The sequence below is a fragment of the Coregonus lavaretus genome (assembly GCF_964263955.1).
Source record: "Coregonus lavaretus genome assembly, contig: HAP1_SCAFFOLD_568, whole genome shotgun sequence".
NCBI lineage: Eukaryota > Metazoa > Chordata > Actinopteri > Salmoniformes > Salmonidae > Coregonus > Coregonus lavaretus.
In genome coordinates this window covers 288,474-314,655 of record NW_028157357.1, presented here as the reverse complement: position 1 = coordinate 314,655, position 26,182 = coordinate 288,474, and the positions used below count along the sequence as shown (strand labels likewise).

The 26,182-nt window shown below is 49.5% G+C and overlaps 1 protein-coding gene across 1 annotated transcript in view; it reads left to right on the top strand.

Annotated features, from left to right (window-relative positions):
- The window catches only part of LOC311125513 (calcium/calmodulin-dependent protein kinase type II delta 1 chain-like), a gene marked incomplete at its 5' end in the record, with an annotated part of 47,026 nt that overhangs the window by 12,104 nt on the left and 8,740 nt on the right, over window positions 1–26,182 (top strand). The window contains 2 exons of the mRNA XM_084199554.1: window positions 4,992–5,067; window positions 6,732–6,826. Coding sequence (XP_084055680.1) covers window positions 4,992–5,067; window positions 6,732–6,826 — 171 coding nt within the window. The remainder of the gene's footprint in view (window positions 1–4,991; window positions 5,068–6,731; window positions 6,827–26,182) is intronic.

The following is a 26,182-nucleotide window of genomic DNA, read 5'->3' as shown; positions in this document are numbered from 1 at the left end:
ACGGGACCAGCAGCCATGAGTTAATGTATTTCAGATTAGGTTATGTTGGAACAGGACCAGCAGCCATGAGTTAATGTATTTCAGATTGGGTTATGTTGGAACAGGACCAGCAGCCATGAGTTAATGTATGTCAGATTGGGTTATGTTGGAATGGGACCAGCAGCCATGAGTTAATGTATGTCAGATTGGGTTATGTTGGAACGGGACCAGCAGCCATGAGTTAATGTATGTCAGATTGGGTTATGTTGGAACGGGACCAGCAGCCATGAGTTAATATATGTCAGATTGGTTTATGTTGGAACGGGACAAGCAGCCATTAGTTAATGTATGTCAGATTGGGTTATCTTGAAACAGGACCAGCAGCCATGAGTTAATGTATGTCAGATTGGGTTATGTTGGAACAGGACCAGCAGCCATGAGTTAATGTATGTCAGATTGGGTTATGTTGGAACAGGACCAGCAGCCATGAGGAAATGTATGTCAGATTGGGTTATGTTGGAATGGACCAGCAGCCATGAGTTAATGTATGTCAGATTGGGTTATGTTGGAACAGGACCAGCAGCCATGAGTTAATGTATGTCAGATTGGGTTATGTTGGAACAGGACCAGCAGCCATGAGTTAATGTATGTCAGATTGGGTTATGTTGAAACGGGACCAGCAGCCATGAGGTAATGTATGTCAGATTGGGTTATGTTGGAACAGGACCAGCAGCCATGAGTTAATGTATGTCAGATTGGGTTATGTTGGAACAGGACCAGCAGCCATGAGGTAATGTATGTCAGATTGGGTTATGTTGGAACAGGACCAACAGCCATGAGTTAATGTATGTCAGATTGGGTTATGTTGGAACAGGACCAGCAGCCATGTTTTAATATATGTCAGATTGGGTTATGTTGAAACGGGACCAGCAGCCATGAGTTAATGTATGTCAGATTGGGTTATGTTGGAACAGGACCAGCAGCCATGAGGTAATGTTTGTCAGATTGGGTTATGTTGGAACAGGACCAGCAGCCATGAGTTAATGTATGTCAGATTGGGTTATGTTGGAACAGGACCAGCAGCCATGAGTTAATGTATGTCAGATTGGGTTATGTTTTAACAGGACCAGCAGCCATGAGGTAATGTATGTCAGATTGGGTTATGTTGGAACAGGACCAGCAGCCATGAGGTAATGTATGTCAGATTGGGTTATGTTGGAACAGGACCAGCAGCCATGAGGTAATGTATGTCAGATTGGGTTATGTTGGAACAGGACCAGCAGCCATGAGGTAATGTATGTCAGATTGGGTTATGTTGGAACAGGACCAGCAGCCATGAGGTAATGTATGTCAGATTGGGTTATGTTGGAACAGGACCAGCAGCCATGAGGTAATGTATGTCAGATTGGGTTATGTTGGAACAGGACCAGCAGCCATGAGGTAATGTATGTCAGATTGGGTTATGTTGGAACAGGACCAGCAGCCATGAGTTAATGTATGTCAGATTGGGTTATGTTGGAACGGGACCAGCAGCCATGAGTTAATGAATGTCAGATTGGGTTATGTTGGAACAGGACCAGCAGCCATGAGTTAATGTATGTCAGATTGGGTTATGTTGGAACAGGACCAGCAGCCATGAGTTAATGTATGTCAGATTGGGTTATGTTGGAACGGGACCAGCAGCCATGAGTTAATGTATGTCAGATTGGGTTATGTTGGAACAGGACCAGCAGCCATGAGTTAATGTATGTCAGATTGGGTTATGTTGGAATGGACCAGCAGCCATGAGTTAATGTATGTCAGATTGGGTTATGTTGGAACAGGACCAGCAGCCATGAGTTAATGTATGTCAGATTGGGTTATGTTGGAACAGGACCAGCAGCCATGAGTTAATGTATATCAGATTGGGTTATGTTGGAACGGGACCAGCAGCCATGAGTTAATGTATTTCAGATTGGGTTATGTTGGAACAGGACCAGCAGCCATGAGTTAATGTATTTCAGATTGGGTTATGTTGGAACAGGACCAGCAGCCATGAGTTAATGTATGTCAGATTGGGTTATGTTGGAATGGGACCAGCAGCCATGAGTTAATGTATGTCAGATTGGGTTATGTTGGAACGGGACCAGCAGCCATGAGTTAATGTATGTCAGATTGGGTTATGTTGGAACAGGACCAGCAGCCATGAGTTAATGTATGTCAGATTGGGTTATGTTGGAACAGGACCAGCAGCCATGAGTTAATGTATATCAGATTGGGTTATGTTGGAACGGGACCAGCAGCCATGAGGTAATGTATGTCAGATTGGGTTATGTTGGAACAGGACCAGCAGCCATGAGTTAATGTATGTCAGATTGGGTTATGTTGGAACAGGACCAGCAGCTATGAGGTAATGTATGTCAGATTGGATTATGTTGGAACAGGACCAACAGCCATGAGTTAATGTATGTCAGATTGGGTTATGTTGGAACAGGACCAGCAGCCATGTTTTAATATATGTCAGATTGGGTTATGTTGAAACGGGACCAGCAGCCATGAGTTAATGTATGTCAGATTGGGTTATGTTGGAACAGGACCAGCAGCCATGAGGTAATGTTTGTCAGATTGGGTTATGTTGGAACAGGACCAGCAGCCATGAGTTAATGTATGTCAGATTGGGTTATGTTGGAACAGGACCAGCAGCCATGAGTTAATGTATGTCAGTTTGGGTTATGTTGGAACAGGACCAGCAGCCATGAGTTAATGTATGTCAGATTGGGTTATGTTGGAACAGGACCAGCAGCCATGAGGTAATGTATGTCAGATTGGGTTATGTTGGAACAGGACCAGCAGCCATGAGGTAATGTATGTCAGATTGGGTTATGTTGGAACAGGACCAGCAGCCATGAGGTAATGTATGTCAGATTGGGTTATGTTGGAACAGGACCAGCAGCCATGAGGTAATGTATGTCAGATTGGGTTATGTTGGAACAGGACCAGCAGCCATGAGGTAATGTATGTCAGATTGGGTTATGTTGGAACAGGACCAGCAGCCATGAGGTAATGTATGTCAGATTGGGTTATGTTGGAACAGGACCAGCAGCCATGAGGTAATGTATGTCAGATTGGGTTATGTTGGAACGGGACCAGCAGCCATGAGTTAATGTATGTCAGATTGGGTTATGTTGGAACGGGACCAGCAGCCATGAGTTAATGTATGTCAGATTGGGTTATGTTGGAACAGGACCAGCAGCCATGAGTTAATGTATGTCAGATTGGGTTATGTTGGAACGGGACCAGCAGCCATGAGTTAATGTATGTCAGATTGGGTTATGTTGGAACGGGACCAGCAGCCATGAGTTAATGTATGTCAGATTGGGTTATGTTGGAACAGGACCAGCAGCCATGAGTTAATGTATGTCAGATTGGGTTATGTTGGAATGGACCAGCAGCCATGAGTTAATGTATGTCAGATTGGGTTATGTTGGAACAGGACCAGCAGCCATGAGTTAATGTATGTCAGATTGGGTTATGTTGGAATAGGACCAGCAGCCATGAGTTAATGTATATCAGATTGGGTTATGTTGGAACGGGACCAGCAGCCATGAGTTAATGTATTTCAGATTGGGTTATGTTGGAACAGGACCAGCAGCCATGAGTTAATGTATTTCAGATTGGGTTATGTTGGAACAGGACCAGCAGCCATGAGTTAATGTATGTCAGATTGGGTTATGTTGGAATGGGACCAGCAGCCATGAGTTAATGTATGTCAGATTGGGTTATGTTGGAACGGGACCAGCAGCCATGAGTTAATGTATGTCAGATTGGGTTATGTTGGAACGGGACCAGCAGCCATGAGTTAATATATGTCAGATTGGGTTATGTTGGAACGGGACAAGCAGCCATGAGTTAATGTATGTCAGATTGGGTTATGTTGGAACAGGACCAGCAGCCATGAGTTAATGTATGTCAGATTGGGTTATGTTGGAACAGGACCAGCAGCCATGAGTTAATGTATGTCAGATTGGGTTATGTTGGAACAGGACCAGCAGCCATGAGGTAATGTATGTCAGATTGGGTTATGTTGGAATGGACCAGCAGCCATGAGTTAATGTATGTCAGATTGGGTTATGTTGGAACAGGACCAGCAGCCATGAGTTAATGTATGTCAGATTGGGTTATGTTGGAACAGGACCAGCAGCCATGAGGTAATGTATGTCAGATTGGGTTATGTTGGAACAGGACCAACAGCCATGAGTTAATGTATGTCAGATTGGGTTATGTTGGAACAGGACCAGCAGCCATGAGAATGTATGTCAGATTGGGTTATGTTGGAACAGGACCAGCAGCCATGAGGTAATGTATGTCAGATTGGGTTATGTTGGAACAGGACCAGCAGCCATGAGGTAATGTATGTCAGATTGGGTTATGTTGGAACAGGACCAGCAGCCATGAGGTAATGTATGTCAGATTGGGTTATGTTGGAACAGGACCAGCAGCCATGAGGTAATGTATGTCAGATTGGGTTATGTTGGAACAGGACCAGCAGCCATGAGGTAATGTATGTCAGATTGGGTTATGTTGGAACAGGACCAGCAGCCATGAGGTAATGTATGTCAGATTGGGTTATGTTGGAACAGGACCAGCAGCCATGAGGTAATGTATGTCAGATTATTCGACTTCACACTGACGTTAAATACGTAGATGTTTGTCTGACGTTGTACTGAGGTTATACTGACATTAAGATTGACGTTGAATAGACGTTGGTTAGCAGACTTAGGTTGGGCTGATGTTGGTTTAAGGCTGCAAAATTCCAGTAGTTTTCCCAAAATTCCCAGGATTTCCAGAAATCTGAAGAAAAAAAAATGGAACCCTTCAAACAGGATTTCGGGAAAGCTACCGGAATGTTACAACCCTATGTTGGGCTAATGTTGACCTGAGGTTGTGGTGAGGTTGTGGTTATGTTGTGGTGAGGTTGTGGTGAGGTTGTGGTGAGGTTGTGGTGATGTTGTGGTTGTGTTTGTGTGTTGCAGCTCGGAAGCAGGAAATTATCAAAGTCACAGAGCTGCTGATCGAATCCATCAACAACGGAGACTTCGAGGCCTACGCGTGAGTCCTGCTGTGTGTGTGTTTAGGGCGAGGACATGTGTGTGTGTGTGTGTGTGTGTGTGTGTGTGTGTGTGTGTGTGTGCGTGTGTGCGTGCGTGCGTGCTTAGGGCTAGGAGATGTGTCTGTGTGTGTGTGTGTGTGTGTGTGTTTAGGGCTAGGAGATGTGTGTGTGTGTGTGTGTGTGTGTGTGTTACTGTGGTTCTTTGTGCTTGTTGTTCCACCACTGCAGCTGACTGCCAGCTCACTGATCTACTACAAATCACCTTGATGATCATACAGCAACAATTTAACCCTGCAGCAGGGAATAGGGTGCCATTCTCTGGTCTAAAGTAGTACACTATATAGGGAATAGGGTCCATTCTCTGGTCTAAAGTAGTGCACTATATAGGGAATAGGGTCCATTCTCTGGTCTAAAGTAGTGCACTATATAGGGAATAGGGTGCCATTCTCTGGTCTAAAGTAGTGCACTATATAGGGAATAGGGTCCATTCTCTGGTCTAAAGTAGTGCACTATATAGGGAATAGGGTCCATTCTCTGGTCTAAAGTAGTGCACTATATAGGGAATAGGGTGCCATTCTCTGGTCTAAAGTAGTGCACGATATAGGGAATAGGGTGCCATTCTCTGGTCTAAAGTAGTGCACTATATAGGGAATAGGGTGCCATTCTCTGGTCTAAAGTAGTGCACTATATAGGGAATAGGGTGCCATTCTCTGGTCTAAAGTAGTGCACTATATAGGGAATAGGGTGCCATTCTCTGGTCTAAAGTAGTGCACTATATAGGGGATAGGGTGCCATTCTCTGGTCAAAAGTAGTGCACTATATAGGGAATAGGGTGCCATTCTCTGGTCTAAAGTAGTGCACTATATAGGGAATAGGGTGCCATTCTCTGGTCAAAAGTAGTGCACTATATAGGGAATAGGGTGCCATTCTCTGGTCTAAAGTAGTGCACTATATAGGGAATAGGGTGCCATTCTCTGGTCTAAAGTAGTGCACTATATAGGGAATAGGGTGCCATTCTCTGGTCTAAAGTAGTGCACTATATAGGGAATAGGGTGCCATTCTCTGGTCTAAAGTAGTGCACTATATAGGGAATAGGGTGCCATTCTCTGGTCTAAAGTAGTGCACTATATAGGGAATAGGGTGCCATTCTCTGGTCTAAAGTAGTGCACTATATAGGGAATAGGGTGCCATTCTCTGGTCTAAAGTAGTGCACTATATAGGGAATAGGGTGCCATTCTCTGGTCTAAAGTAGTGCACTATATAGGGAATAGGGTGCCATTCTCTGGTCTAAAGTAGTGCACTATATAGGGAATAGGGTGCCATTCTCTGGTCTAAAGTAGTGCACTATATAGGGAATAGGGTGCCATTCTCTGGTCTAAAGTAGTGCACTATATAGGGAATAGGGTGCCATTCTCTGGTCTAAAGTAGTGCACTATATAGGGAATAGGGTGCCATTCTCTGGTCTAAAGTAGTGCACTATATAGGGAATAGGGTGCCATTCTCTGGTCTAAAGTAGTGCACTATATAGGGAATAGGGTGCCATTCTCTGGTCTAAAGTAGTGTACTATATAGGGAATAGGGTGCCATTCTCTGGTCTGAAGTAGTGCACTATATAGGGAATAGGGTGCCATTTAGCACAGCAGCCTGTGTTTGTTTCCAACAGGAAGATCTGTGATCCGGGTCTGACGTCGTTTGAGCCAGAAGCTCTGGGGAACCTGGTGGAGGGACATGACTTCCATCGCTTCTACTTCCACAACGGTAACACATTCATCAGTAGAGTCATTGATAACTTACAGTTATTGATTAGAGATATTGATCAGCTATTGATTGGTAGAGCTATCGATCAGCTATTGGTAAGTAGAGGTATTGATCAGCTATTGGTTAGTAGAGGTATTGATCAACTATTGATTAGTAGAGGTATTGATTAGTAGAGGTATTGATCAGCTATTGGTTAGTAGAGGTATTGATCAACTATTGATTAGTAGAGGTATTGATTAGTAGAGGTATTGATCATCTATTGATTAGTAGAGGTATTGATCAGCTATGGATTAGTAGATGTATTGATTAGTATAATTTATGACCGGGTATTGTTTAGTAGTTATTGATTAGCTATTGATTAATAATTCTGTCTGTTTGTGTCTGTTAGTGAGAACTACAACTCCCACTAGCTAACTAAGACCTGTCTCTCTCTCTCTCCTCCCTCCTACCACTAGCTAACTAAGACCTGTCTCTCTCTCCTCCTCCCTCCTACCACTAGCTAACTAAGACCTGTCTCTCTCTCTCTCCTCCCTCCTACCACTAGCTAACTAAGACCTGTCTCTCTCTCCTCCTCCCTCCTACCACTAGCTAACTAAGACCTGTCTCTCTCTCCTCCCTCCTCCCTCCTACCACTAGCTAACTAAGACCTGTCTCTCTCTCTCTCCTCCTCCCTCCTACCACTAGCTAACTAAGACCTGTCTCTCTCTCTCCTCCTCCCTCCTACCACTAGCTAACTAAGACCTGTCTCTCTCTCTCTCTCCTCCCTCCCACCACTAGCTAACTAAGACCTGTCTCTGTCTCTCCTCCCTCCTACCACTAGCTAACTAAGACCTGTCTCTCTCTCCTCCTCCCTCCTACCACTAGCTAACTAAGACCTGTCTCTCTCTCTCCTCCTCCCTCCTACCACTAGCTAACTAAGACCTGTCTCTCTCTCCTCCCTCCTACCACTAGCTAACTAAGACCTGTCTCTCTCTCCTCCCTCCTACCACTAGCTAACTAAGACCTGTCTCTCTCTCCTCCTCCCTCCTACCACTAGCTAACTAAGACCTGTCTCTCTCTCTCCTCCCTCCTACCACTAGCTAACTAAGACCTGTCTCTCTCTCTCCTCCCTCCTACCACTAGCTAACTAAGACCTGTCTCTCTCTCTCTCCTCCCTCCTACCACTAGCTAACTAAGACCTGTCTCTCTCTCTCCTCCCTCCTACCACTAGCTAACTAAGACCTGTCTCTCTCTCTCTCCTCCCTCCTACCACTAGCTAACTAAGACCTGTCTCTCTCTCTCTCCTCCCCCCTACCACTAGCTAACTAAGACCTGTCTCTCTCTCTCTCCTCCTCCCTCCTACCACTAGCTAACTAAGACCTGTCTCTCTCTCTCTCTCTCTCTCTCTCTCCTCCCTCCTACCACTAGCTAACTAAGACCTGTCTCTCTCTCTCTCCTCCCTCCTACCACTAGCTAACTAAGACCTGTCTCTCTCTCCTCCTCCCTCCTACCACTAGCTAACTAAGACCTGTCTCTCTCTCTCCTCCCTCCTCCCACTAGCTAACTAAGACCTGTCTCTCTCTCTCCTCCTCCCTCCTACCACTAGCTAACTAAGACCTGTCTCTCTCTCTCCTCCCTCCTCCCACTAGCTAACTAAGACCTGTCTCTCTCTCTCCTCCTCCCTCCTACCACTAGCTAACTAAGACCTGTCTCTCTCTCCTCCCTCCTACCACTAGCTAACTAAGACCTGTCTCTCTCTCTCTCTTCCCTCCTCCCACTAGCTAACTAAGACCTGTCTCTCTCTCTCCTCCTCCCTCCTACCACTAGCTAACTAAGACCTGTCTCTCTCTCCTCCTCCCTCCTACCACTAGCTAACTAAGACCTGTCTCTCTCTCCTCCTCCCTCCTACCACTAGCTAACTAAGACCTGTCTCTCTCTCTCTCCTCCTCCTACCACTAGCTAACTAAGACCTGTCTCTCTCTCCTCCCTCCTACCACTAGCTAACTAAGACCTGTCTCTCTCTCCTCCCTCCTACCACTAGCTAACTAAGACCTGTCTCTCTCTCTCCTCCCTCCTACCACTAGCTAACTAAGACCTGTCTCTCTCTCCTCCCTCCTACCACTAGCTAACTAAGACCTGTCTCTCTCTCCTCCCTCCTACCACTAGCTAACTAAGACCTGTCTCTCTCTCCTCCTCCCTCCTACCACTAGCTAACTAAGACCTGTCTCTCTCTCTCTCTCTCCTCCCTCCTACCACTAGCTAACTAAGACCTGTCTCTCTCTCTCTCTCCTCCCTCCTACCACTAGCTAACTAAGACCTGTCTCTCTCTCTCCTCCCTCCTACCACTAGCTAACTAAGACCTGTCTCTCTCTCCTCCTCCCTCCTACCACTAGCTAACTAAGACCTGTCTCTCTCTCCTCCTCCCTCCTACCACTAGCTAACTAAGACCTGTCTCTCTCTCTCCTCCTCCCTCCTACCACTAGCTAACTAAGACCTGTCTCTCTCTCCTACCTCCTACCACTAGCTAACTAAGACCTGTCTCTCTCTCTCTCCTCCCTCCTACCACTAGCTAACTAAGACCTGTCTCTCTCTCCTCCCTCCTACCACTAGCTAACTAAGACCTGTCTCTCTCTCCTCCTCCCTCCTACCACTAGCTAACTAAGACCTGTCTCTCTCTCCTCCTCCCTCCTACCACTAGCTAACTAAGACCTGTCTCTCTCCTCCTCCTCCCTCCTACCACTAGCTAACTAAGACCTGTCTCTCTCTCCTCCTCCCTCCTACCACTAGCTAACTAAGACCTGTCTCTCTCTCCTCCTCCCTCCGACCACTAGCTAACTAAGACCTGTCTCTGTCTCTCCTCCTCCCTCCTACCACTAGCTAACTAAGACCTGTCTCTCTCTCTCCTCCTCCCTCCTACCACTAGCTAACTAAGACCTGTCTCTCTCCTCCTCCCTCCTACCACTAGCTAACTAAGACCTGTCTCTCTCTCTCCTCCTCCCTCCTACCACTAGCTAACTAAGACCTGTCTCTCTCCTCCTCCCTCCTACCACTAGCTAACTAAGACCTCTCTCTCTCTCCTCCTCCCTCCTACCACTAGCTAACTAAGACCTGTCTCTCTCTCCTCCCTCCTACCACTAGCTAACTAAGACCTGTCTCTCTCTCCTCCTCCCTCCTACCACTAGCTAACTAAGACCTGTCTCTCTCCTCCTCCCTCCTACCACTAGCTAACTAAGACCTGTCTCTCTCTCTCTCCTCCCTCCTACCACTAGCTAACTAAGACCTGTCTCTCTCTCTCCTCCTCCCTCCTACCACTAGCTAACTAAGACCTGTCTCTCTCCTCCTCCCTCCTACCACTAGCTAACTAAGACCTGTCTCTCTCTCCTCCTCCCTCCTACCACTAGCTAACTAAGACCTGTCTCTCTCTCTCCTCCCTCCTACCACTAGCTAACTAAGACCTGTCTCTCTCTCTCCTCCTCCCTCCTACCACTAGCTAACTAAGACCTGTCTCTCTCCTCCTCCCTCCTACCACTAGCTAACTAAGACCTGTCTCTCTCTCTCTCCTCCCTCCTACCACTAGCTAACTAAGACCTGTCTCTCTCTCTCTCTCTCCTCCCTCCTACCACTAGCTAACTAAGACCTGTCTCTCTCTCCTCCCTCCTACCACTAGCTAACTAAGACCTGTCTCTCTCTCTCTCCTCCCTCCTACCACTAGCTAACTAAGACCTGTCTCTCTCTCCTCCTCCCTCCTACCACTAGCTAACTAAGACCTGTCTCTCTCTCCTCCTCCCTCCTACCACTAGCTAACTAAGACCTGTCTCTCTCTCTCTCCTCCTCCCTCCTACCACTAGCTAACTAAGACCTGTCTCTCTCTCTCTCCTCCTCCCTCCTACCACTAGCTAACTAAGACCTGTCTCTCTCTCTCCTCCCTCCTACCACTAGCTAACTAAGACCTGTCTCTCTCTCCTCCCTCCTACCACTAGCTAACTAAGACCTGTCTCTCTCTCCTCCCTCCTACCACTAGCTAACTAAGACCTGTCTCTCTCTCTCCTCCTCCCTCCTACCACTAGCTAACTAAGACCTGTCTCTCTCTCTCTCCTCCTCCCTCCTACCACTAGCTAACTAAGACCTGTCTCTCTCTCCTCCTCCCTCCTACCACTAGCTAACTAAGACCTGTCTCTCTCTCTCTCTCCTCCCTCCTACCACTAGCTAACTAAGACCTGTCTCTCTCTCCTCCCTCCTACCACTAGCTAACTAAGACCTGTCTCTCTCTTTCCTCCCTCCTACCACTAGCTAACTAAGACCTCTCTCTCTCTCCTCCTCCCTCCTACCACTAGCTAACTAAGACCTGTCTCTCTCTCCTCCTCCTCCCACTAGCTAACTAAGACCTGTCTCTCTCTCCTCCTCCCTCCTACCACTAGCTAACTAAGACCTGTCTCTCTCTTCTCCCTCCTACCACTAGCTAACTAAGACCTGTCTCTCTCTCCTCCCTCCTACCACTAGCTAACTAAGACCTGTCTCTCTCTCTCTCCTCCCTCCTACCACTAGCTAACTAAGACCTGTCTCTCTCTCTCCTCCCTCCTACCACTAGCTAACTAAGACCTGTCTCTCTCTCTCTCCTCCCTCCTACCACTAGCTAACTAAGACCTGTCTCTCTCTCTCTCCTCCCCCCTACCACTAGCTAACTAAGACCTGTCTCTCTCTCTCTCCTCCTCCCTCCTACCACTAGCTAACTAAGACCTGTCTCTCTCTCTCTCTCTCTCTCTCTCCTCCCTCCTACCACTAGCTAACTAAGACCTGTCTCTCTCTCTCTCCTCCCTCCTACCACTAGCTAACTAAGACCTGTCTCTCTCTCCTCCTCCCTCCTACCACTAGCTAACTAAGACCTGTCTCTCTCTCTCCTCCCTCCTCCCACTAGCTAACTAAGACCTGTCTCTCTCTCTCCTCCTCCCTCCTACCACTAGCTAACTAAGACCTGTCTCTCTCTCTCCTCCCTCCTCCCACTAGCTAACTAAGACCTGTCTCTCTCTCTCCTCCTCCCTCCTACCACTAGCTAACTAAGACCTGTCTCTCTCTCCTCCCTCCTACCACTAGCTAACTAAGACCTGTCTCTCTCTCTCTCTTCCCTCCTCCCACTAGCTAACTAAGACCTGTCTCTCTCTCTCCTCCTCCCTCCTACCACTAGCTAACTAAGACCTGTCTCTCTCTCCTCCTCCCTCCTACCACTAGCTAACTAAGACCTGTCTCTCTCTCCTCCTCCCTCCTACCACTAGCTAACTAAGACCTGTCTCTCTCTCTCTCCTCCTCCTACCACTAGCTAACTAAGACCTGTCTCTCTCTCCTCCCTCCTACCACTAGCTAACTAAGACCTGTCTCTCTCTCCTCCCTCCTACCACTAGCTAACTAAGACCTGTCTCTCTCTCTCCTCCCTCCTACCACTAGCTAACTAAGACCTGTCTCTCTCTCCTCCCTCCTACCACTAGCTAACTAAGACCTGTCTCTCTCTCCTCCCTCCTACCACTAGCTAACTAAGACCTGTCTCTCTCTCCTCCTCCCTCCTACCACTAGCTAACTAAGACCTGTCTCTCTCTCTCTCTCTCCTCCCTCCTACCACTAGCTAACTAAGACCTGTCTCTCTCTCTCTCTCTCCTCCCTCCTACCACTAGCTAACTAAGACCTGTCTCTCTCTCTCCTCCCTCCTACCACTAGCTAACTAAGACCTGTCTCTCTCTCCTCCTCCCTCCTACCACTAGCTAACTAAGACCTGTCTCTCTCTCCTCCTCCCTCCTACCACTAGCTAACTAAGACCTGTCTCTCTCTCTCCTCCTCCCTCCTACCACTAGCTAACTAAGACCTGTCTCTCTCTCCTACCTCCTACCACTAGCTAACTAAGACCTGTCTCTCTCTCTCTCCTCCCTCCTACCACTAGCTAACTAAGACCTGTCTCTCTCTCCTCCCTCCTACCACTAGCTAACTAAGACCTGTCTCTCTCTCCTCCTCCCTCCTACCACTAGCTAACTAAGACCTGTCTCTCTCTCCTCCTCCCTCCTACCACTAGCTAACTAAGACCTGTCTCTCTCCTCCTCCTCCCTCCTACCACTAGCTAACTAAGACCTGTCTCTCTCTCCTCCTCCCTCCTACCACTAGCTAACTAAGACCTGTCTCTCTCTCCTCCTCCCTCCGACCACTAGCTAACTAAGACCTGTCTCTGTCTCTCCTCCTCCCTCCTACCACTAGCTAACTAAGACCTGTCTCTCTCTCTCCTCCTCCCTCCTACCACTAGCTAACTAAGACCTGTCTCTCTCCTCCTCCCTCCTACCACTAGCTAACTAAGACCTGTCTCTCTCTCTCCTCCTCCCTCCTACCACTAGCTAACTAAGACCTGTCTCTCTCCTCCTCCCTCCTACCACTAGCTAACTAAGACCTCTCTCTCTCTCCTCCTCCCTCCTACCACTAGCTAACTAAGACCTGTCTCTCTCTCCTCCCTCCTACCACTAGCTAACTAAGACCTGTCTCTCTCTCCTCCTCCCTCCTACCACTAGCTAACTAAGACCTGTCTCTCTCCTCCTCCCTCCTACCACTAGCTAACTAAGACCTGTCTCTCTCTCTCTCCTCCCTCCTACCACTAGCTAACTAAGACCTGTCTCTCTCTCTCCTCCTCCCTCCTACCACTAGCTAACTAAGACCTGTCTCTCTCCTCCTCCCTCCTACCACTAGCTAACTAAGACCTGTCTCTCTCTCCTCCTCCCTCCTACCACTAGCTAACTAAGACCTGTCTCTCTCTCTCTCCTCCCTCCTACCACTAGCTAACTAAGACCTGTCTCTCTCTCTCCTCCTCCCTCCTACCACTAGCTAACTAAGACCTGTCTCTCTCCTCCTCCCTCCTACCACTAGCTAACTAAGACCTGTCTCTCTCTCTCTCCTCCCTCCTACCACTAGCTAACTAAGACCTGTCTCTCTCTCTCTCTCTCCTCCCTCCTACCACTAGCTAACTAAGACCTGTCTCTCTCTCCTCCCTCCTACCACTAGCTAACTAAGACCTGTCTCTCTCTCTCTCCTCCCTCCTACCACTAGCTAACTAAGACCTGTCTCTCTCTCCTCCTCCCTCCTACCACTAGCTAACTAAGACCTGTCTCTCTCTCCTCCTCCCTCCTACCACTAGCTAACTAAGACCTGTCTCTCTCTCTCTCCTCCTCCCTCCTACCACTAGCTAACTAAGACCTGTCTCTCTCTCTCTCCTCCTCCCTCCTACCACTAGCTAACTAAGACCTGTCTCTCTCTCTCCTCCCTCCTACCACTAGCTAACTAAGACCTGTCTCTCTCTCCTCCCTCCTACCACTAGCTAACTAAGACCTGTCTCTCTCTCCTCCCTCCTACCACTAGCTAACTAAGACCTGTCTCTCTCTCTCCTCCTCCCTCCTACCACTAGCTAACTAAGACCTGTCTCTCTCTCTCTCCTCCTCCCTCCTACCACTAGCTAACTAAGACCTGTCTCTCTCTCCTCCTCCCTCCTACCACTAGCTAACTAAGACCTGTCTCTCTCTCTCTCTCCTCCCTCCTACCACTAGCTAACTAAGACCTGTCTCTCTCTCCTCCCTCCTACCACTAGCTAACTAAGACCTGTCTCTCTCTTTCCTCCCTCCTACCACTAGCTAACTAAGACCTCTCTCTCTCTCCTCCTCCCTCCTACCACTAGCTAACTAAGACCTGTCTCTCTCTCCTCCTCCTCCCACTAGCTAACTAAGACCTGTCTCTCTCTCCTCCTCCCTCCTACCACTAGCTAACTAAGACCTGTCTCTCTCTTCTCCCTCCTACCACTAGCTAACTAAGACCTGTCTCTCTCTCCTCCCTCCTATCACTAGCTAACTAAGACCTGTCTCTCTCCTCCTCCCTCCTACCACTAGCTAACTAAGACCTGTCTCTCTCTCTCCTCCCTCCTACCACTAGCTAACTAAGACCTGTCTCTCTCTCTCTCTCTCCTCCCTCCTACCACTAGCTAACTAAGACCTGTCTCTCTCTCCTCCCTCCTACCACTAGCTAACTAAGACCTGTCTCTCTCCTCCTCCCTCCTACCACTAGCTAACTAAGACCTGTCTCTCTCTCTCCTCCTCCCTCCTACCACTAGCTAACTAAGACCTGTCTCTCTCTCTCCTCCTCCCTCCTACCACTAGCTAACTAAGACCTGTCTCTCTCTCTCTCCTCCCTCCTACCACTAGCTAACTAAGACCTGTCTCTCTCTCCTCCTCCCTCCTACCACTAGTTAACTAAGACCTGTCTCTCTCTCTCCTCCCTCCTACCACTAGCTAACTAAGACCTGTCTCTCTCTCTCTCCTCCCTCCTACCACTAGCTAACTAAGACCTGTCTCTCTCTCTCCTCCCTCCTACCACTAGCTAACTAAGACCTGTCTCTCTCTCTCTCTCCTCCCTCCTACCACTAGCTAATAAGACCTGTCTCTCTCTCCTCCTCCCTCCTACCACTAGCTAGCTAAGACCTGTCTCTCTCTCTCTCCTCCCTCCTACCACTAGCTAACTAAGACCTGTCTCTCTCTCTCTCCTCCCTCCTACCACTAGCTAACTAAGACCTCTCTCTCTCCTCCTCCCTCCTACCACTAGCTAACTAAGACCTGTCTCTCTCTCTCCTCCTCCCTCCTACCACTAGCTAACTAAGACCTGTCTCTCTCCTCCTCCCTCCTACCACTAGCTAACTAAGACCTGTCTCTCTCTCCTCCTCCCTCCGACCACTAGCTAACTAAGACCTGTCTCTGTCTCTCCTCCTCCCTCCTACCACTAGCTAACTAAGACCTGTCTCTCTCTCTCCTCCTCCCTCCTACCACTAGCTAACTAAGACCTGTCTCTCTCCTCCTCCCTCCTACCACTAGCTAACTAAGACCTGTCTCTCTCTCTCCTCCTCCCTCCTACCACTAGCTAACTAAGACCTGTCTCTCTCCTCCTCCCTCCTACCACTAGCTAACTAAGACCTCTCTCTCTCTCCTCCTCCCTCCTACCACTAGCTAACTAAGACCTGTCTCTCTCTCCTCCCTCCTACCACTAGCTAACTAAGACCTGTCTCTCTCTCCTCCTCCCTCCTACCACTAGCTAACTAAGACCTGTCTCTCTCCTCCTCCCTCCTACCACTAGCTAACTAAGACCTGTCTCTCTCTCTCTCCTCCCTCCTACCACTAGCTAACTAAGACCTGTCTCTCTCTCTCCTCCTCCCTCCTACCACTAGCTAACTAAGACCTGTCTCTCTCCTCCTCCCTCCTACCACTAGCTAACTAAGACCTGTCTCTCTCTCCTCCTCCCTCCTACCACTAGCTAACTAAGACCTGTCTCTCTCTCTCTCCTCCCTCCTACCACTAGCTAACTAAGACCTGTCTCTCTCTCTCCTCCTCCCTCCTACCACTAGCTAACTAAGACCTGTCTCTCTCCTCCTCCCTCCTACCACTAGCTAACTAAGACCTGTCTCTCTCTCTCTCCTCCCTCCTACCACTAGCTAACTAAGACCTGTCTCTCTCTCTCTCTCTCCTCCCTCCTACCACTAGCTAACTAAGACCTGTCTCTCTCTCCTCCCTCCTACCACTAGCTAACTAAGACCTGTCTCTCTCTCTCTCCTCCCTCCTACCACTAGCTAACTAAGACCTGTCTCTCTCTCCTCCTCCCTCCTACCACTAGCTAACTAAGACCTGTCTCTCTCTCCTCCTCCCTCCTACCACTAGCTAACTAAGACCTGTCTCTCTCTCTCTCCTCCTCCCTCCTACCACTAGCTAACTAAGACCTGTCTCTCTCTCTCTCCTCCTCCCTCCTACCACTAGCTAACTAAGACCTGTCTCTCTCTCTCCTCCCTCCTACCACTAGCTAACTAAGACCTGTCTCTCTCTCCTCCCTCCTACCACTAGCTAACTAAGACCTGTCTCTCTCTCCTCCCTCCTACCACTAGCTAACTAAGACCTGTCTCTCTCTCTCCTCCTCCCTCCTACCACTAGCTAACTAAGACCTGTCTCTCTCTCTCTCCTCCTCCCTCCTACCACTAGCTAACTAAGACCTGTCTCTCTCTCCTCCTCCCTCCTACCACTAGCTAACTAAGACCTGTCTCTCTCTCTCTCTCCTCCCTCCTACCACTAGCTAACTAAGACCTGTCTCTCTCTCCTCCCTCCTACCACTAGCTAACTAAGACCTGTCTCTCTCTTTCCTCCCTCCTACCACTAGCTAACTAAGACCTCTCTCTCTCTCCTCCTCCCTCCTACCACTAGCTAACTAAGACCTGTCTCTCTCTCCTCCTCCTCCCACTAGCTAACTAAGACCTGTCTCTCTCTCCTCCTCCCTCCTACCACTAGCTAACTAAGACCTGTCTCTCTCTTCTCCCTCCTACCACTAGCTAACTAAGACCTGTCTCTCTCTCCTCCCTCCTATCACTAGCTAACTAAGACCTGTCTCTCTCCTCCTCCCTCCTACCACTAGCTAACTAAGACCTGTCTCTCTCTCTCCTCCCTCCTACCACTAGCTAACTAAGACCTGTCTCTCTCTCTCTCTCTCCTCCCTCCTACCACTAGCTAACTAAGACCTGTCTCTCTCTCCTCCCTCCTACCACTAGCTAACTAAGACCTGTCTCTCTCCTCCTCCCTCCTACCACTAGCTAACTAAGACCTGTCTCTCTCTCTCCTCCTCCCTCCTACCACTAGCTAACTAAGACCTGTCTCTCTCTCTCCTCCTCCCTCCTACCACTAGCTAACTAAGACCTGTCTCTCTCTCTCTCCTCCCTCCTACCACTAGCTAACTAAGACCTGTCTCTCTCTCCTCCTCCCTCCTACCACTAGTTAACTAAGACCTGTCTCTCTCTCTCCTCCCTCCTACCACTAGCTAACTAAGACCTGTCTCTCTCTCTCTCCTCCCTCCTACCACTAGCTAACTAAGACCTGTCTCTCTCTCTCCTCCCTCCTACCACTAGCTAACTAAGACCTGTCTCTCTCTCTCTCTCCTCCCTCCTACCACTAGCTAATAAGACCTGTCTCTCTCTCCTCCTCCCTCCTACCACTAGCTAGCTAAGACCTGTCTCTCTCTCTCTCCTCCCTCCTACCACTAGCTAACTAAGACCTGTCTCTCTCTCTCTCCTCCCTCCTACCACTAGCTAACTAAGACCTCTCTCTCTCCTCCTCCCTCCTACCACTAGCTAACTAAGACCTGTCTCTCTCTCTCCTCCTCCCTCCTACCACTAGCTAACTAAGACCTGTCTCTCTCCTCCTCCCTCCTACCACTAGCTAACTAAGACCTGTCTCTCTCTCTCCTCCCTCCTACCACTAGCTAACTAAGACCTGTCTCTCTCCTCCTCCCTCCTACCACTAGCTAACTAAGACCTGTCTCTCTCTCTCCTCCCTCCTACCACTAGCTAACTAAGACCTGTCTCTATCCTCCTCCCTCCTACCACTAGCTAACTAAGACCTGTCTCTCTCTCTCTCCTCCCTCCTACCACTAGCTAACTAAGACCTGTCTCTCTCTCCTCCTCCCTCCTACCACTAGCTAACTAAGACATGTCTCTCTCCTCCTCCCTCCTACCACTAGCTAACTAAGACCTGTCTCTCTCTCCTCCCTCCTACCACTAGCTAGCTAAGACCTGTCTCTCTCTCTCTCCTCCCTCCTACCACTAGCTAACTAAGACCTGTCTCTCTCTCTCTCCTCCCTCCTACCACTAGCTAACTAAGACCTGTCTCTCTCCTCCTCCCTCCTACCACTAGCTAACTAAGACCTGTCTCTCTCTCCTCCCACCTACCACTAGCTAACTAAGACCTGTCTCTCTCCTCCTCCCTCCTACCACTAGCTAACTAAGACCTGTCTCTCTCTCTCCTCCCTCCTACCACTAGCTAACTAAGACCTGTCTCTCTCTCCTCCCTCCTACCACTAGCTAACTAAGACCTGTCTCTCTCTCTCTCTCCTCCCTCCTACCACTAGCTAACTAAGACCTGTCTCTCTCTCCTCCTCCCTCCTACCACTAGCTAACTAAGACCTGTCTCTCTCTCTCCTCCTCCCTCCTACCACTAGCTAACTAAGACCTGTCTCTCTCTCCTCCTCCCTCCTACCACTAGCTAACTAAGACCTGTCTCTCTCTCTCTCCTCCCTCCTACCACTAGCTAACTAAGACCTGTCTCTCTCTCCTCCTCCCTCCTACCACTAGCTAACTAAGACCTGTCTCTCTCTCCTCCTCCCTCCTACCACTAGCTAACTAAGACCTGTCTCTCTCTCTCTCCTCCCTCCTACTACTAGCTAACTAAGACCTGTCTCTCTCTCTCTCCTCCCTCCTACCACTAGCTAACTAAGACCTGTCTCTCTCTCTCTCTCCTCCCTCCTACCACTAGCTAACTAAGACCTGTCTCTCTCCTCCTCCCTCCTACCACTAGCTAACTAAGACCTGTCACTCTCTCCTCCTCCCTCCTACCACTAGCTAACTAAGACCTGTCTCTCTCTCTCCTCCTCCTTCCTACCACTAGCTAACTAAGACCTGTCTCTCTCTCCTCCTCCCTCCTACCACTAGCTAACTAAGACCTGTCTCTCTCCTCCCTCCTACCACTAGCTAACTAAGACCTGTCTCTCTCTCCTCCTCCCTCCTACCACTAGCTAACTAAGACCTGTCTCTCTCTCTCCTCCTCCCTCCTACCACTAGCTAACTAAGACCTGTCTCTCTCTCTCCTCCTCCCTCCTACCACTATCTAACTAAGACCTGTCTCTCTCTCCTCCTCCCTCCTACCACTAGCTAACTAAGACCTGTCTCTCTCTCTCCTCCTCCCTCCTACCACTAGCTAACTAAGACCTGTCTCTCTCTCTCCTCCTCCCTCCTACCACTAGCTAACTAAGACCTGTCTCTCTCTCTCCTCCCTCCTACCACTAGCTAACTAAGACCTGTCTCTCTCTCCTCCTCCCTCCTACCACTAGCTAACTAAGACCTGTCTCTCTCTCTCTCCTCCCTCCTACCACTAGCTAACTAAGACCTGTCTCTCTCTCTCCTCCCTCCTACCACTAGCTAACTAAGACCTGTCTCTCTCTCTCCTCCCTCCTACCACTAGCTAACTAAGACCTGTCTCTCTCTCTCCCTCCTCCCTCCTACCACTAGCTAACTAAGACCTGTCGCTCTCTCTCCTCCCTCCTACCACTAGCTAACTAAGACCTGTCTCTCTCTCTCTCCTCCTCCCTCCTACCACTAGCTAACTAAGACCTGTCTCTCTCTCTCCTCCCTCCTACCACTAGCTAACTAAGACCTGTCTCTCTCTCTCCTCCTCCCTCCTACCACTAGCTAACTAAGACCTGTCTCTCTCTCTCCTCCTCCCTCCTACCACTAGCTAACTAAGACCTGTCTCTCTCTCTCTCCTCCCTCCTACCACTAGCTAACTAAGACCTGTCTCTCTCTCTCTCTCCTCCCTCCTACCACTAGCTAACTAAGACCTGTCTCTCTCTCTCTCCTCCTCCCTCCTACCACTAGCTAACTAAGACCTGTCTCTCTCTCTCCTCCCTCCTACCACTAGCTAACTAAGACCTGTCTCTCTCTCTCTCCTCCTCCCTCCTACCACTAGCTAACTAAGACCTGTCTCTCTCTCTCCACCCTCCTACCACTAGCTAACTAAGACCTGTCTCTCTCTCTCTCCTCCCTCCTACCACTAGCTAACTAAGACCTGTCTCTCTCTCCTCCCTCCTACCACTAGCTAACTAAGACCTGTCTCTCTCTCTCCTCCCTCCTACCACTAGCTAACTAAGACCTGTCTCTCTCTCCTCCTCCCTCCTACCACTAGCTAACTAAGACCTGTCTCTCTCTCCTCCTCCCTCCTACCACTAGATAACTAAGACCTGTCTCTCTCTCTCCTCCTCCCTCCTACCACTAGCTAACTAAGACCTGTCTCTCTCTCCTACCACTAGCTAACTAAGACCTGTCTCTCTCTCTCTCCTCCCTCCTACCACTAGCTAACTAAGACCTGTCTCTCTCTCCTCCCTCCTACCACTAGCTAACTAAGACCTGTCTCTCTCTCCTCCTCCCTCCTACCACTAGCTAACTAAGACCTGTCTCTCTCTCCTCCTCCCTCCTACCACTAGCTAACTAAGACCTGTCTCTCTCCTCCTCCTCCCTCCTACCACTAGCTAACTAAGACCTGTCTCTCTCTCCTCCTCCCTCCTACCACTAGCTAACTAAGACCTGTCTCTCTCTCCTCCTCCCTCCGACCACTAGCTAACTAAGACCTGTCTCTGTCTCTCCTCCTCCCTCCTACCACTAGCTAACTAAGACCTGTCTCTCTCTCTCCTCCTCCCTCCTACCACTAGCTAACTAAGACCTGTCTCTCTCCTCCTCCCTCCTACCACTAGCTAACTAAGACCTGTCTCTCTCTCTCCTCCTCCCTCCTACCACTAGCTAACTAAGACCTGTCTCTCTCCTCCTCCCTCCTACCACTAGCTAACTAAGACCTCTCTCTCTCTCCTCCTCCCTCCTACCACTAGCTAACTAAGACCTGTCTCTCTCTCCTCCCTCCTACCACTAGCTAACTAAGACCTGTCTCTCTCTCCTCCTCCCTCCTACCACTAGCTAACTAAGACCTGTCTCTCTCCTCCTCCCTCCTACCACTAGCTAACTAAGACCTGTCTCTCTCTCTCTCCTCCCTCCTACCACTAGCTAACTAAGACCTGTCTCTCTCTCTCCTCCTCCCTCCTACCACTAGCTAACTAAGACCTGTCTCTCTCCTCCTCCCTCCTACCACTAGCTAACTAAGACCTGTCTCTCTCTCCTCCTCCCTCCTACCACTAGCTAACTAAGACCTGTCTCTCTCTCTCTCCTCCCTCCTACCACTAGCTAACTAAGACCTGTCTCTCTCTCTCCTCCTCCCTCCTACCACTAGCTAACTAAGACCTGTCTCTCTCCTCCTCCCTCCTACCACTAGCTAACTAAGACCTGTCTCTCTCTCTCTCCTCCCTCCTACCACTAGCTAACTAAGACCTGTCTCTCTCTCTCTCTCTCCTCCCTCCTACCACTAGCTAACTAAGACCTGTCTCTCTCTCCTCCCTCCTACCACTAGCTAACTAAGACCTGTCTCTCTCTCTCTCCTCCCTCCTACCACTAGCTAACTAAGACCTGTCTCTCTCTCCTCCTCCCTCCTACCACTAGCTAACTAAGACCTGTCTCTCTCTCCTCCTCCCTCCTACCACTAGCTAACTAAGACCTGTCTCTCTCTCTCTCCTCCTCCCTCCTACCACTAGCTAACTAAGACCTGTCTCTCTCTCTCTCCTCCTCCCTCCTACCACTAGCTAACTAAGACCTGTCTCTCTCTCTCCTCCCTCCTACCACTAGCTAACTAAGACCTGTCTCTCTCTCCTCCCTCCTACCACTAGCTAACTAAGACCTGTCTCTCTCTCCTCCCTCCTACCACTAGCTAACTAAGACCTGTCTCTCTCTCTCCTCCTCCCTCCTACCACTAGCTAACTAAGACCTGTCTCTCTCTCTCTCCTCCTCCCTCCTACCACTAGCTAACTAAGACCTGTCTCTCTCTCCTCCTCCCTCCTACCACTAGCTAACTAAGACCTGTCTCTCTCTCTCTCTCCTCCCTCCTACCACTAGCTAACTAAGACCTGTCTCTCTCTCCTCCCTCCTACCACTAGCTAACTAAGACCTGTCTCTCTCTTTCCTCCCTCCTACCACTAGCTAACTAAGACCTCTCTCTCTCTCCTCCTCCCTCCTACCACTAGCTAACTAAGACCTGTCTCTCTCTCCTCCTCCTCCCACTAGCTAACTAAGACCTGTCTCTCTCTCCTCCTCCCTCCTACCACTAGCTAACTAAGACCTGTCTCTCTCTTCTCCCTCCTACCACTAGCTAACTAAGACCTGTCTCTCTCTCCTCCCTCCTATCACTAGCTAACTAAGACCTGTCTCTCTCCTCCTCCCTCCTACCACTAGCTAACTAAGACCTGTCTCTCTCTCTCCTCCCTCCTACCACTAGCTAACTAAGACCTGTCTCTCTCTCTCTCTCTCCTCCCTCCTACCACTAGCTAACTAAGACCTGTCTCTCTCTCCTCCCTCCTACCACTAGCTAACTAAGACCTGTCTCTCTCCTCCTCCCTCCTACCACTAGCTAACTAAGACCTGTCTCTCTCTCTCCTCCTCCCTCCTACCACTAGCTAACTAAGACCTGTCTCTCTCTCTCCTCCTCCCTCCTACCACTAGCTAACTAAGACCTGTCTCTCTCTCTCTCCTCCCTCCTACCACTAGCTAACTAAGACCTGTCTCTCTCTCCTCCTCCCTCCTACCACTAGTTAACTAAGACCTGTCTCTCTCTCTCCTCCCTCCTACCACTAGCTAACTAAGACCTGTCTCTCTCTCTCTCCTCCCTCCTACCACTAGCTAACTAAGACCTGTCTCTCTCTCTCCTCCCTCCTACCACTAGCTAACTAAGACCTGTCTCTCTCTCTCTCTCCTCCCTCCTACCACTAGCTAATAAGACCTGTCTCTCTCTCCTCCTCCCTCCTACCACTAGCTAGCTAAGACCTGTCTCTCTCTCTCTCCTCCCTCCTACCACTAGCTAACTAAGACCTGTCTCTCTCTCTCTCCTCCCTCCTACCACTAGCTAACTAAGACCTCTCTCTCTCCTCCTCCCTCCTACCACTAGCTAACTAAGACCTGTCTCTCTCCTCCTCCCTCCTACCACTAGCTAACTAAGACCTGTCTCTCTCTCTCCTCCCTCCTACCACTAGCTAACTAAGACCTGTCTCTCTCCTCCTCCCTCCTACCACTAGCTAACTAAGACCTGTCTCTATCCTCCTCCCTCCTACCACTAGCTAACTAAGACCTGTCTCTCTCTCTCTCCTCCCTCCTACCACTAGCTAACTAAGACCTGTCTCTCTCTCCTCCTCCCTCCTACCACTAGCTAACTAAGACATGTCTCTCTCCTCCTCCCTCCTACCACTAGCTAACTAAGACCTGTCTCTCTCTCCTCCCTCCTACCACTAGCTAGCTAAGACCTGTCTCTCTCTCTCTCCTCCCTCCTACCACTAGCTAACTAAGACCTGTCTCTCTCTCTCTCCTCCCTCCTACCACTAGCTAACTAAGACCTGTCTCTCTCCTCCTCCCTCCTACCACTAGCTAACTAAGACCTGTCTCTCTCTCCTCCCACCTACCACTAGCTAACTAAGACCTGTCTCTCTCCTCCTCCCTCCTACCACTAGCTAACTAAGACCTGTCTCTCTCTCTCCTCCCTCCTACCACTAGCTAACTAAGACCTGTCTCTCTCTCCTCCCTCCTACCACTAGCTAACTAAGACCTGTCTCTCTCTCTCTCTCCTCCCTCCTACCACTAGCTAACTAAGACCTGTCTCTCTCTCCTCCTCCCTCCTACCACTAGCTAACTAAGACCTGTCTCTCTCTCTCCTCCTCCCTCCTACCACTAGCTAACTAAGACCTGTCTCTCTCTCCTCCTCCCTCCTACCACTAGCTAACTAAGACCTGTCTCTCTCTCTCTCCTCCCTCCTACCACTAGCTAACTAAGACCTGTCTCTCTCTCCTCCTCCCTCCTACCACTAGCTAACTAAGACCTGTCTCTCTCTCCTCCTCCCTCCTACCACTAGCTAACTAAGACCTGTCTCTCTCTCTCTCCTCCCTCCTACTACTAGCTAACTAAGACCTGTCTCTCTCTCTCTCCTCCCTCCTACCACTAGCTAACTAAGACCTGTCTCTCTCTCTCTCTCCTCCCTCCTACCACTAGCTAACTAAGACCTGTCTCTCTCCTCCTCCCTCCTACCACTAGCTAACTAAGACCTGTCTCTCTCTCCTCCTCCCTCCTACCACTAGCTAACTAAGACCTGTCTCTCTCTCTCCTCCTCCCTCCTACCACTAGCTAACTAAGACCTGTCTCTCTCTCCTCCTCCCTCCTACCACTAGCTAACTAAGACCTGTCTCTCTCCTCCCTCCTACCACTAGCTAACTAAGACCTGTCTCTCTCTCCTCCTCCCTCCTACCACTAGCTAACTAAGACCTGTCTCTCTCTCTCCTCCTCCCTCCTACCACTAGCTAACTAAGACCTGTCTCTCTCTCTCCTCCTCCCTCCTACCACTATCTAACTAAGACCTGTCTCTCTCTCCTCCTCCCTCCTACCACTAGCTAACTAAGACCTGTCTCTCTCTCTCCTCCTCCCTCCTACCACTAGCTAACTAAGACCTGTCTCTCTCTCTCCTCCTCCCTCCTACCACTAGCTAACTAAGACCTGTCTCTCTCTCTCCTCCCTCCTACCACTAGCTAACTAAGACCTGTCTCTCTCTCCTCCTCCCTCCTACCACTAGCTAACTAAGACCTGTCTCTCTCTCTCTCCTCCCTCCTACCACTAGCTAACTAAGACCTGTCTCTCTCTCTCCTCCCTCCTACCACTAGCTAACTAAGACCTGTCTCTCTCTCTCCTCCCTCCTACCACTAGCTAACTAAGACCTGTCTCTCTCTCTCCCTCCTCCCTCCTACCACTAGCTAACTAAGACCTGTCGCTCTCTCTCCTCCCTCCTACCACTAGCTAACTAAGACCTGTCTCTCTCTCTCTCCTCCTCCCTCCTACCACTAGCTAACTAAGACCTGTCTCTCTCTCTCCTCCCTCCTACCACTAGCTAACTAAGACCTGTCTCTCTCTCTCCTCCTCCCTCCTACCACTAGCTAACTAAGACCTGTCTCTCTCTCTCCTCCTCCCTCCTACCACTAGCTAACTAAGACCTGTCTCTCTCTCTCTCCTCCCTCCTACCACTAGCTAACTAAGACCTGTCTCTCTCTCTCTCTCCTCCCTCCTACCACTAGCTAACTAAGACCTGTCTCTCTCTCTCTCCTCCTCCCTCCTACCACTAGCTAACTAAGACCTGTCTCTCTCTCTCCTCCCTCCTACCACTAGCTAACTAAGACCTGTCTCTCTCTCTCTCCTCCTCCCTCCTACCACTAGCTAACTAAGACCTGTCTCTCTCTCTCCACCCTCCTACCACTAGCTAACTAAGACCTGTCTCTCTCTCTCTCCTCCCTCCTACCACTAGCTAACTAAGACCTGTCTCTCTCTCCTCCCTCCTACCACTAGCTAACTAAGACCTGTCTCTCTCTCTCCTCCCTCCTACCACTAGCTAACTAAGACCTGTCTCTCTCTCTCTCCTCCTCCCTCCTACCACTAGCTAACTAAGACCTGTCTCTCTCTCTCCTCCCTCCTACCACTAGCTAACTAAGACCTGTCTCTCTCTCCTCCCTCCTACCACTAGCTAACTAAGACCTGTCTCTCTCTCTCCTCCCTCCTACCACTAGCTAACTAAGACCTGTCTCTCTCCTCCTCCCTCCTACCACTAGCTAACTAAGACCTGTCTCTATCCTCCTCCCTCCTACCACTAGCTAACTAAGACCTGTCTCTCTCTC